The sequence below is a fragment of the Macaca thibetana genome, chromosome 5, assembly GCF_024542745.1.
Source record: "Macaca thibetana thibetana isolate TM-01 chromosome 5, ASM2454274v1, whole genome shotgun sequence".
Classification (NCBI taxonomy): Eukaryota; Metazoa; Chordata; class Mammalia; order Primates; family Cercopithecidae; genus Macaca; species Macaca thibetana.
This window is the reverse complement of record NC_065582.1, coordinates 75,569,519-75,583,042: the sequence shown is the minus strand read 5'-3', so window position 1 is coordinate 75,583,042 and position 13,524 is coordinate 75,569,519. Positions and strand designations below refer to the sequence as shown.

At 34.1% G+C, this 13,524-nt stretch overlaps 1 protein-coding gene across 31 annotated transcripts in view; it reads right to left on the bottom strand.

Moving 5' to 3' along the window:
• The window catches only part of CAMK2D (calcium/calmodulin dependent protein kinase II delta), a 304,534-nt gene that overhangs the window by 38,538 nt on the left and 252,472 nt on the right, over positions 1 to 13,524 (bottom strand). For 8 of the 31 annotated variants that reach the window (XM_050792423.1, XM_050792427.1, XM_050792438.1 and 5 more), the window contains exons 14-15: positions 6,512 to 6,553; positions 4,034 to 4,082 (exon numbers count right to left, since the gene is read on the bottom strand). In XM_050792423.1, coding sequence (XP_050648380.1) covers positions 4,034 to 4,082; positions 6,512 to 6,553 — 91 coding nt within the window. Of the gene's footprint in view, positions 1 to 4,033; positions 4,083 to 6,511; positions 6,554 to 8,894; positions 8,955 to 12,152; positions 12,186 to 13,524 lie in introns of all 31 variants that reach the window. The other 23 variants (XM_050792418.1, XM_050792416.1, XM_050792426.1 and 20 more) reach the window with 4 other exon arrangements.

Here is a 13,524-nt window from a genome sequence, read left to right as displayed (position 1 = left end):
GGATTACAGGTGTGAGCCACTGCTACTGGCTTTTTTTTTTTTTTTTTTAAAAAGCAAAGTCTCACTCTGTTACCTAGGCTGGAGTTCAGTGGCACAATCCCGGCTCACTGCAATTCTCCACCCACCAGGTTCAAGTGATTCTCATGCCTCAGCCTCCCGAGTTGCTGGGATTACAGGTGCGTACCACCGTGCCCAGCTAATTTTTGTATTTTTAGTGGAGACAGGGTTTCACCATGTCGGTCAGGCTAGTCTTGGACTCCCGACCTCAAGGGATCCGCCTGCCTCAGCCTGCCAAAGTGCTGGGATTACAGGTGTGAGCCACCACTCCCAGACTCCCATTTGCTTTTAAACTGTTAGTAACTCTCCATGACACTGAGTTTGCTGCTGAGTTTCCTCACATAGCATCAGAGATATTTGGTTTTAAACACAGAACAAAATTAGAAAGTTGCTCAAAAGGTCAACACTAGGGTGTTAACACATTGCCTTGGAGAAAGAAAACAATGAACTCTGGAAGCTTTTTAGAAAGAAGAGTTGTAAAACAATTCAAGTCCCTTAGGATGATTATGAGCTTGGGAAGAAAAATGTGGTTAGAGCTAAATGTTGAAGGTATTTAAGAAAAAGGAAATAAAATAACTTTTAGATTTTAAAAATATATTTATCTTGGGTCTCACTTTTTTCCTGGGTTTCACTGAGTTTTTTTTTTTTTTTGGATAAAACATGCATTTATGTTGGGTTTCACTAATTTTTCCTGATAGCTATTGTATTAAGTAAGATAAATGGGCCTACATTATAGCACAACAAGATTCATATAAAGGGTAGGAAGCAGCATTTTGACACATTCAAATCTCTTGAACACGACTAGTTCACAAAGAGAAGCACGTGGAACTTAGGTAAACAGAAGGGATTCAATAAATATTTGCTGAATGAAGAAACAGCCTAGACACAATTCAAAAGTATTACACAGACTGGGGCCATGATTTCTCAATGGAAACTAGTAAGAAGAGCTGAAGAAAAATGGGCCTTTAAATCTTGGCTCTCTAAGGTGCTCCAGACTGAAGAACCATTAATCTCTGACTACTTTTGCTTTCTTTTATCTTTGAGAACAGCTGGCCTGTCTGCCTTTTCCCACTCAAAGAGGCCAGAAAGAAAAACTCTGTTGTTAGTTTACCTCATTTCTTCCTTTGACCAGGTCACCACAGTGTTTAATCCCCTCCTCCAGCAACTCCATGTTTCTTTACATTGGAGAGGACACAGAAGCTGTCCCTGCCAGTTAGTCCTTGGGGATGGGGCAGAATGTGCACTGCCTTGGCATGGGAGGCACGTGACATGCTATTCAAGGAATCATGTGCCATCATAAAACAACGTACGTCTAGGTGCTGGTGTTAGATGCACTATATCCGAGGCAGCCAGCAGCAATGGGTAGAGCATATGCTCGCATGCAGAAGTATGTATGGGGGCATGCCTTTAAGAATATGTCAACAAGTGTGGTGTCTCACTGATAACAATGTTGTCTACAGAAAAGAGAAGGTTGAAAAGTATGTGTGTGGAAGACACACAATTTTGTAGATATGACATGGCTTTGTAGATAGGATACAGTTTTGGTCAGATTATTTAACTGATAGTATTTGTGAGTTCTTGGATGTTAGTTATAAGATGTTAGATATGAGTAAATTTGGGTTTCAACAGAACTGGACAATAAACACATTCCCTACCAAGCTACTGAGAGCCACAGAGATTCTAAAGTAAAAATGAGACAGCATAATTATTCACATATAGGGTCTTTCTTGAGGACCACGCACTGATAAATGGAGAGATTCTCATACAGATAATCAGCATAATAAATAATTTCAAATCATTTAAGACCATTTTATGTACCACTTGCCCCAGTAAAAATGATGGCGCCTAGGCAATCTTTCAAAGTGTCTTCTAGTCTTAAAGGTTTCTGATATCATTCAATATTAAAAGGGTTAGTCTACAAAAGGCTGTCTGGGTCTTATAGAGAACACAAATGAGTCCTAATGAGGTATGGCTATGACATTTTTGGCCAGATCTACACCAGTAAAATTAAGCAGAAACTTAAATAATGCATTTATTAAGGGAATAAACCAAAGCACTTTGGGTTAAACGAGCAACTGGACATTTCTTTTGATCTCAATATGCTGCTGAATTTATCTAATACTTGTTGTATATAGACTCAATGTATCTATAATACAAATACTATCTCAATTTATGAAATCCCAGAGGCAAGATGAAACCCATATCATTGTTATGATTTGAATTGGAGAACTGTTTTCTAAGAACTGACATTATTATTTCATTTTATTAAAAAGAAATTACAAACTACAAGGTAACACTGACAGGAACTCTGTTTATACATTAATATTTACATAGATTAATAACAATGATCCTGAACCAATACTTAGTACAGCTGAATGCCAAATTCAGGTGAGAAAGACCACTTAATAAAACCCTTCTCATGATCACGTGCAGATGAAGTGCATGTAGTGAGGTGCTAGTATTCTCCTAATTTTATTTAGTTATTTAAAGATTCAGTTTCTCCAGTGGACAATGAACAAGTTTTCTTAGTCATGCTCAAGGGAAGAATGTAAAAATTCATATGAAACATTTAGCTTAGCTTAAAGAGCTAATGAATCCAAAACACAAAGATAATGCTTCCTGAATCACTGGGAAAGCTAAATGGCTTATCTATTTATTTGGCTAAAAAAAAAAAAAAGATATTTCAATCTAATATGACTGGTATAAATGATTCATCAAACTACTTCAGTTCAAATTTTAGCTTAAGTGAAAGAGTGAGATGAATAGAGCTACTAAATAAAATTCTTGACACAGCTATCTACCTTTCCACTGTAAAAAATAATGACTGACTACCTCTAGCAGAGTTAGGTCAGTGTGCTTAGTTATATAAATAGAGAGTACACTTTAATAGCATCAGCTGTTCTATTCACACAAAAAGGAAAAAGTCAGCAGAGCTGACTGGCAAGTTGTGATCTATAGCCATTTTTATTCTCTAAATTGACCCCATGTCTCCTTGACCTGAGAATTTCCAAGTCCTTTATTCTAAAACATGAATACAACTTTTCAAGACTTTATCGTATTAATGCTACCTTTAGAATTAAAGCTTATGGTGATACTATTAGGTAAGTAATCTTTTCAGATGAGGTTTAATTAATTTATGGATCATTGCTCCCAATTTATATTTCGTTTCCTTTAATATTTCTGTTTCAAATCCTACTGTTACCGCTGTTTGTCAGAATGTTTTCTAGATAACTGGTCTATAGAGATTGTAGTTATATACAATGAATTACAAAAACAACATAAAACTGCAAATGCAATTAATACAAAAGTAATACTTCTAAAATAGTGATGTGGCCAAAGGAGGTGACCTAACTGCAAATGTGTGTTCAGTATATGTGTGCAGGGGCACTGAGAAGATGTCTGTAGAAACACTACCAATGACTCATACACGTAGCTAAAAAAACCTTGGTAACCAAAGTGAATGGAGGTCAAAAATATCTTTGGAATGTACACAAAAAACTAGGATAAAAAGGCGGCCAAATAGAAAATTCTACTGATACTTACTTGAGATGACTAAAAGTTAAAAAGTTATTTTTATACTGTATCCTTGAATATAAATTGTTTTCCAGATAAGTTTTATGAATGTACCCAATGGGAATACATTTTATATTACTTTTTGACTGACAAATTTACAATTTGTTATGTTCCTATAACTAGCAACTCATTATTAGTTGTCATTACTGCAATGTGCTAGAATATGCTACATGTCTACAGTTCAAAATATACAAAAGAATATGTGGGAAAAATGACAAAAGTAACATATTGTTGAAATAATTATGTACTTATAAAAATATTTTTTTACTCATAAATAAAATATTTTTGTGTTTTAGGATAGGCCTACTTCCTAAACTTATTAGTTATTTGAAGCACTTTTTTTTTTCATGTATATATATATGAAGCTCTGAGTTAGGAATTTCCATTTCTGGTTAAATCATACCTTTCACATCTTCATCCTCAATTGTTGTATTTGAACTCTCAGTTGACTCCTGATGAGAAGAAAACACATTTTTAGGTTGCACGCAATGAATAGTTTGATTTCATCTTTAAAAATTGGCTAGTGACATACATATCATGCAAAATTCTTCAGCAGGCTATGTGCATATGCTGACATGCAAATGGACAAACACATTAAGTGGTTTTTAACAGAAATAAAATGTCTGATGCTGCAAACATTTCAAACAGGGAGTACTCTGGTTGCCTAATCTCCGAAGCTGTATAAATCCAGGTGATTTGTAGAAGCAGCGGAAGTATGCAGTTAGCCTTAAAAACTGTGTAAGGATGTGTTTTGTGTTACAGTGCCCTATAAGGTTTGCTTTTTCTGTGTGTTTACAAGCAGTTGAATATGTTAGCCGAATGAATTTGAAACTTAAAATAGAAAAAAATTTTATTCCCAATTAATTAACCAATAAGAGTACCTTCTTTGTGTTAGGCACTATGTTAAGGCCTGTATGCTTTACTCCTTTATAAGGAGAGAAAGCATTTCACTGCATCATTTGATGAAGAAGCTAAGGGGGTTAAGTTGAGATATGCTGAAAGTACTTTTCAGAAGAATTTTCATGTTTGTCCTCAGCACAATGGAATTATAATGAATAATTTACTTTCAAGGACAATTAGACTTTTTTCATTCTTTTCAAAATTAGAAACTGGCTGTTATTGATAAGAAACCTACTTCCATAATAAAAAGACAAAGTTCTTTCTTTGTAAAACTACAAATTAAGTGGAAGATTGTTAAGCACACTTAAAAATACACTATAACTGCCAGAATTAAGATATACTTCTTAAAATGGTATGATAAAGGTGTTCATTAATAATGTATGAATAAAATATTTTCTAGCAAATACATTTTGCAATATTCATAAGAAAGACATGTTTTCTACTTGGAATGATTTAAATGCTAGAGCCAAAAATAACTGGAAACAAACTTCCAGTCAATAGCTCAGTAATGGAAAACAGATTCTGGAAAATAATGTAAACACCAGCCAGTGTCATTTTAGAGATTCAGTATTCCAAAAGGTGATAAATTTATATAAATATCATATATAATATTTAAACCAAGGGAAAAACTAATTAAAGGTGTACCCAGAGTCTCCATACACACAAAACCAAAGAAATGAATCTTCATGCATTTCTTAATGTGACCTAGTATTCAAATTTAAGCTGTAAATGAAGGTAAACCCATGCACTGTAAAATTAAACTAATTCATGTAAGCAAGAAATATCATGCAGTAACTCTTACAAATGATATAGCTAGAACTACTGAAGTGTCCATTCCAGCTGTTATGCTCGGCGTTTCATTGGCTAATGCTATTAAAAAAATTGTTCTCATATGTGATGGTCCTGACTACCTCAAGGCTTTTCGGGACCTAGACCATTTGCAGTGTCATGACTATAAAATAAATCTCATATTAAAGAACATAACACTTCATGTTTTTTACTTTAATGGTTTTAATATTGATCAACTACATGTTAAACCAGAGAGGAAATGTGTTTTCTAAGTCTTAAGATAAAATGTGCTTTCTAAGTCTTAAACATCATTGATAAGAGCATGGAGAAGATGTATGACTATATCTAGTATTTGAGAAAAGTTCAGTATTTTTTTTCTTCCCTTAGAGATATAATAATGTATGAAAAGTAATAAATTGGACACATGGAATAAATTCAGAAAAGGTCTTTCATCCTATAGACATATATGCTAGTGCTGTTATTTAGTTAACATGCTATACAAATAATTTATAATGTATAGGAAACAATTAGTCTTCTTTCAGGCTAAGTAGTTAAACCCCTGTTACTGGAATATGTATTACTCAACAACAGACATATTGCACAAAAAGTGAAACTCCCTGATTCTCCTCAAATTCATGCCAAATAACAACAACAATAACAACAACAACAACATCATCACCACCAACAGGGAATTAAGAAACAAACAATAAAAACAAAAACAACCCACTCTGACAACAGAATAGAATAAAACTCAAAAGTAACACTAAAGTAAAAAAAAAAAAAACCTATGAAGTCAAGTTGATATTTTTGAAGACAATGGAATGATATTGCCAGAAATTCTAAAATACCATGCACAATATATTTACAGTACAAAGCACAAAGTCTTGGGGAAAAAAAAGTGACCAGATAGAATTGCTTAAGACACACAGTCATCTTGACATAAAGACTTCATTCACGTTTAGCCTGACTTTTATTGACTCATGGGAACATTAGTTTCTCTTTCGAGATATCATTCATTTTTATTTGCAAGAAGTATGTCCACAGTTATAGACAAATTAGGCCCAAAAGGAAGTGTGGTAGAAAATGGTTAGAATTTTCTTCCCTATTTTTAGATAATGAATTAATTTTTTTGAATATTTGATGAGATGTATAGTCTTGTTAAAGCAAGATGATGTTGATTCTTTCTGAATACCTTGTTTCCATCAGGGTTGTGGATTACAGTAGTTTGGGGCTCCTGAGTGAGAACAAAATAGAGAAAGAAACAGTTCGCATTGGTAAGTACATTATTTCTAGTGTGAGGGACAGAGCAGAGTGAGCCAGCTGACAAAATGAAATAGTGACAAGAGCTAAAGCGATGTTAACTGCTGTCAGAGTTGCAGCTGACAATATCTCTGATGAAAGATCTCCCTGGCGAGCCCATGAGATAGGAACCTCCCTACCCAGAAGCAGCATGCAAAAGACCTTATTCTTGATCAGCATTCAAACAAGGCTTTGATATTTAGAGACTTGAAGAGGCACTCACTGTTTCACCTAATCCTATGCTTTCCTTTCTTCTTTAATGAGTGGCCTGTGAATGTCTGTCCCATAGAGAACTGCCAAAGACACTGGAGGTAAAACTTCGAGATGATTTCAAATTCTCGGAGAAGATATTTTTCAGTTATATTGGTTTGAAACTTGATTATGGCATCATTAATATAATTAACACACAACTGAATACCCTTGTAAAATCTAGAACCATTGGACAACACTTAAAAAAAGACTATACTAAAGAATCCATTTCAAAAGTCCATAAAAATTTTAAGGAATATTTTAAAAGTTTACCTAAAGGGTTCTAGAACTAATCATATAATCACTATAATTTGAGGCATATTGCTATTAAATCCTATGTTAATTCATATCTAAAAAAAACCTTCCACTTTATGGACTATATATGCAGGATATTTGGCTGTAAAGTCATGCTTTTTTATGAAGAAATTATTGGTTTTTCTATTGTTTTCTGTCAGAAAGCAAAGAAATATTCCCAAGTGGAGAATAACACTCAAATAACTGATTTAAAAAAAAGATGCAACATGCATACACCAGTGACATGCCTGGCACCTTCTTTATGTGGTATCTTGGCAATGGGGAGGTATTGCAACCCTCTGGGAGTTCTCAACCATGGGCACTCTCCCACCATTATAGTTTACACTGCTGCAATATTGAGAGAGAACATATGCACTGCTTCCATTCTCCCTTTCCTTTGGCTACAGCTGTGATCAACATTGTCTGTTACTAGTAGATAACCTGCTATCTTGATGTGTCCTTCTTTTTTTTTTTTTTTTTTTTTTTTTTTTCTTTTGAGACAGAGTCTTACTCTGTTGCCCAGGCTGGAGTGCAGTGGCACCATCTCAGCTCACTGCAACCTCCGCCTCCCGGGTTCACACCATTCTCCTGCTTCAGCCTCCTGAGTAGCTGGGACTACAGGCACCCACCACCACACCCGGCTAATTTTTTTTGTATTTTTAATAGAGACGGGGTTTCACTGTGGTCTCGATCTCCTGACCTTGTGATCCACCCACCTCGGCCTCCCAAAGTGCTGGGATTACAGGCGTGAGCCACCGCGCCCAGCCTGATGTGTCCTTCTTTTAAATGTTTTTAAATGGAGCCTCATAGTTAACTCAAGTGAAATGATTCCCTAACATTGTAAAATTTATTTAAAATAAGAGCATGAGAACAGTAAATAATTGAAAAAAATTCTGAAAATCGTAAATCAAAATATGAAATAGTTTAGGGAAAACGTTATGGAACTCAGAGGGCACTGAATGACGGTATTCAAATTCTGAATTTTAACATAATACCATCTCAAAGTGTTAGACTAATTTAGTTGTTAATTGTGTGGATTTGATTGAGATAGACATAACTGGTTTCCACTGATAATTCAAAGCTCTATTCTTTGGAATTTCATTCTTTGGATTAAAGTGAAACAGTGACAATTTAATTTCAAACACAATAAACAAAAAGCTCTAAATTATCCAGTGCCTCTTTATCTCAGAAAGTGAAGTCTTACAAAGCCCTGTTGTGTTTTAATAAGAGGGAAACAAGAACTCTGAATAAGGTCTACTTTTATGTTGTCTAGCAACAATCCCATTAGCTCTCCTTGATGTCAGCATTTGCATCATGAAAAGAAGAAACCATTGTTTGCATAATCTAGAACTATCATCATCAGAAGAGCTAAGAGCAACCAAAGCGCTGTATTTTGAATGCAGCATGCAATAATTCCAACTACAGAGACCACAGCTATCAGTACAATGTTCAACAATGAAATGAGATAATCTCATGTTAGAACACACTGCTTGACAACTAACTTAACCAAAAAAACTAAAAAAAAAAAAAAAAAATAAACTTTGTCATATCGTAGAAAGCAAAAAAAAAAAAAAAAAAAAAAAACAAAAAAACAAAACCCAACATCCAACGAAATAAAATATTTATATATATGGTATCTATATAGTGAAAGCAAATGAGAGAAATCACAAAAAAAAAAAAAAAAAAGAAAAGGTAAAGAACTTAAGAAGGGTTACAAAAGAGTCCAGGTATACCAGCGCCGGGGTAGGAATATTTTCTTTGGGGCTGGTTACCACGTTGGCTTTGTTGTTTATCTGTGGGTATGCAGAAAATAGAAACAGAGATGCCTTAAACCCCTTGGTAGCCAATATCTCTAGACGCAGCATGTCTACATGGAGATGTAGACATGAAGATAAAGAGCCACTGAAGATGAACGTGAAAGACATGGTGACGACTGACAGGAATGATGATCGCTAGTCTCCGATGGTCACACACAGGCTGGACCATGTCCGTGATGGTGCAATGAGAAAACAGACGTGTCTGCTGTTGCTATGCCACCTTAGCAAACAAAGAACTGCTTCAATGGAGCTCCAATCAGGTTTCAGAGTATGAAATGAATATAACCATTCTCATACTCTTCAAGTGGATTCTGTTTCCAAGCTTCCAATTGTTCACTGTTATAAATACATTTCTTTCTTCCCCCATTTTATTCTTGAGCCTGAAGTCACATATAGACGATCTTTCTCTGGGGATCCATCATTACTTTGCTTAGGAGCAATTAAATTATCCAATGAAAATTTAGGTCTTTGATAAAATGCTGTCACAATAGCTTTTAAAAATGGTAAGTGTAGATCTCCTTTAAAAATTACATCTTCAATTATTAGTGGGGAAATCAAACTTTTTATGTTGAATGTAAAAGGACTTTAATTTTTACAGTTGTGTAAGAGGAAAATACTACATTTTCTGTCACAGTGCTACTGCTATCACTGCAGAATATATTTGGTAATATCATTCCCTTGCTTTAACATAACTGGATTTGACTTTAAAGAATATATCATTACCACTGTGGAAGCTGTGTGGTAAAAGCAACTCAGAGGATCAATAAGTGCTCTAACGGTTCACAGAGAAGACTCTTTGTAGACAGTGGCAACCAGAAACTACAACTGAGTTGGGGCACCAAGAATCAAAGACTAAAAAGTAATAATCAACATTCTTTTAAACTCATGCGTGACAACTTACGTTATGGTTCTCAAACAAAAATGTAAGGTAACATTCATTTTCTTACACTATAGTATCTAGGTATTTGATTTATTATTTTCTAAAGGAATATACCTCCACTATTTTAATATAAATATATAAAAGGATGTAAAGAGAAACATATACTATATAAAATAAGTGAGTATCAAATGAACATTTACAAGTGGTGACACCAGTTTAATTGTTTGGGTTTTCTGGGAAGTCTATACCTGATAACTATATATCCTGTCAAAACTAGTATTGAGAGGAAGAAAGTATCATAAATTAATTTAAATATGTAATATTTTTCCTTCCTTTTCATTTCCATTTGTGTGATTACTGGTATCGTTATTTTTACAGTAAGCTGTGACACTGTGCTGTTTGACCTGCAGGAAAGGATAGAAAACTTCTAAACTTTCCTTTACTGGAAAATTCTATAAATGTTGTCATCAATCTATATTTTACAGAGAGTTAAAACCTTTTTTCCCTTTAAATCAAAGTGCACAGAATTTAACATGATATTGTGCAAGAGCCAAAGAGATAAGAGGTAAAAAGTCTATTAAAGAGGGATCAAAATTCAGTATTTATGTTAGTACAGGGTACGTGAGAAAAGAGGAGGGATGCACACACAAATAAATTCCTATTAGGGAAACGTGCTAGGCAAAAGATAGTTTGCTTCCTGTCAAATGAACAGGGGCACTTATGGTTAAAGCACCATATGTATTTAATATGCTATATTTAGTTTATATCAGTGAATGCAAATGAAAGAAATATTCTGAGATACTTTATGTCTATTTTGAGATATGATACTTGATTTTTTTCTAGGATATGGTTGCCAAGAATTGCTTTATTTTAGTGAAAATGTCCCACTTGCACACCTATGCATACAAACTTATCTGTACAAGTGCACATGTTCCCTCCTCCCACACACACACACCTACACACATTCACATATAGATACACAGCATACACACACCATCATCTCTTCCAGATGAAGGCCATTCTGTCTGGGTGAGCCATTCTTTATTGTTAGGTATGGGAAACATGAGTTAAATGAATATGTGCCTCAACCACACTTTTGGTCATGTTTAATGTGCAGTTAAAGCTTTTTTGTTAATGTAAAGATTAACTAAATGATTTTTTTCCTGTGAAAAATCTTTTGGAGGTATTTATAAGATTAATTTATTGAAAACTAATAGGAGAATTTCTAAGTAAAAGGCAAGAAGACATTCTTTTCAAAGAGTCAAATATAAAGCATGGGTTCAACCACAAATGTCTTTTTTTTTTTTTTTTTTTGAGACAGAGTTTTGCTCTTGTTGCCCAGGCTGGAGTGCAATGGTGCAATCTCGGCTCACTGAAACCTCTGCCTTCTGGGTTCAAGAGATTCTCCTGCCTCAGCCTCCCAAGTAGTTGGGATTACAGGTATGGCCACCATGCCCGGCTAATTTGTGTGTTTTTTTTTTTTTTTTTAGTAGAGATGGGGTTTTACCATGTTGGCCAGGCTGGTCTTGAACTCCTGACTTCAGGCAATCCACCTGCCTCAACCTCTCAAAGTACTGGGATTACAGGTGTGAGACACCACTTCTGGCCCATAGATGTCTTTTAAACATAACATACAAGAACTCTGGCACTTTTGTGTGATATAATTATTTTATGTTAATAGAAGCAGGGTGTTTTTCTTTTTTAAAAAATCATGAATCAAATAATCAAATCAGATAATTGTATGATGCACTGAATTACTCTTATGAGGCACGGGCAAGATATTCCTATTTCTCAGGTGTTAAATTTATTGTTTTGAGGTTAATAAACATTTCCTGTAAAGGTACTTAACTAGGATTGGTACATTGTAAGATCACTTTCATACCTTTATAAACTCCATGGTGAATGTTTTATGGTGTCATATAAATCACTCCTATTTTAGCAACCATGAAGAACATTAAAAAAATAATCACATAGGTTTTTTTTGTTTGTTTGTTTTTACTTATCACTATACAGACATTCATTCTGTCATGGTCTTTTTATTTTCAAAGAAAAAATTGGACTTTGTTTTTGTAAAAGAGCAAACCTGTTAATATAACTATTTACATGTTTAACAAATTCAATTTCAGAGAAAAACAATATAATATGTAAGAGGAGTACCGTGTTTTGATAGTTGATTAACACTGACCTGTAATGGTCCTACACCCTCTCCACTTACACTATCTTAGGTAAATAAGACTTTTATTCCTAAGTGTGAATTTCACAGGAGGAGAAATCTGGCAGATAGAGATCCTCACCATCATCTGAACACTCGAACTGGACTTCCTTTTCTGAATTGACCAGTCAAAGAGAAAGGAAAAGAAAAAAAATATGACCGGTTGAATTTAGAGTATCAAAGCATGGAGTATAGAATAATTTTGTTTTTAAAGAGGAGCTATAAGTTGAATGGAAGAAAAAAGTTCTGGAAATGTTTTCTACGTAAGGATAGTAATGAAAATAAGTATCTCAATAGGATCTGTGAGCTCTCCATCACTGAATGGTACAGGAAAGCCCAGGAGAAGAAAATATTTGGAAAATGTAAGATACCACATTTCTACTATTGTAACATTGGGAAAAAGGCAGTCATCAACTATCATTCTTAAAATCTAAATGGAATAAACTAATCAGAATGAAGACAAAATTGCAGGCTGAGGAAAGCAATTGGTAAATGGAAATGGCATCCTAAAGGAAATCACAAACGCATAGTTATCAGTGCTCCGAAAATTTCCAAGTTGCACACAGACAGGTGGCAAAGAAATGACTGAGCATGAACATTTAAAGTGACAAATGATTTTCTATGTTATGTTTTCAATATGAACTGACCACCTGACTTTGGGTCAAATTCAAATGTTAGAAAATTAATTAATTCCCAAGAACGCTGAAGTGTTGATGAAGAATGTATGCATCTGTCCTTGGAAGAGAAAGAAAAGGATTAAAGAAATAAAACATTTAGGTGGTACTCTGAAAAGATAACAAACATCATTATGCACATATAAGATTACATTCCAACAAGAGTAAATCCCCTTGAAACAATATACAATCAGTAGGAAAGAAACTGTATTATTTTGTTTAGAAAGCCAGAAAGTAAAAATATCCTGCTGTTATTTTTCTTGCAAGATTTTTCTAATATTTGTTCAGATCATTCATCTTGAATATATCTCAACACCTTATGATAGAAACACAGGAATAATTAAGACCTTTATAAAAACTGCCCAAATAGATTAACTTAGACATTTGACATTCTATTTTCCATACCCAAATGTGAGTATTTTTCAGGCTATATACTTAAGTGGCTTTCACGTATGCAGCATAATTATTTGGAAAAGCATTTGGTTTTTGCAGACTTTTAGGTCACCATGGTAGTTTGGAACTGTAGTAAATCAGAGAAGATTAAGACATTTAATTTCTATAGGAACTCTATACTGCATAACAATATTATTTTTTCATGACTATTTCATATATAATCCAATAGAAGAAATACAGTTTTTCTTGGTATAAATGTTAGTCATCTTTGTATATTAAATCATTTCATATTTCAACCGGCAACCTTTATCAGAAACAATAAAAAATAGAACTTGCAAAGACTTAGGAATTATATTTAACATTTAAAGATTATCCAGCTTCTGAAAA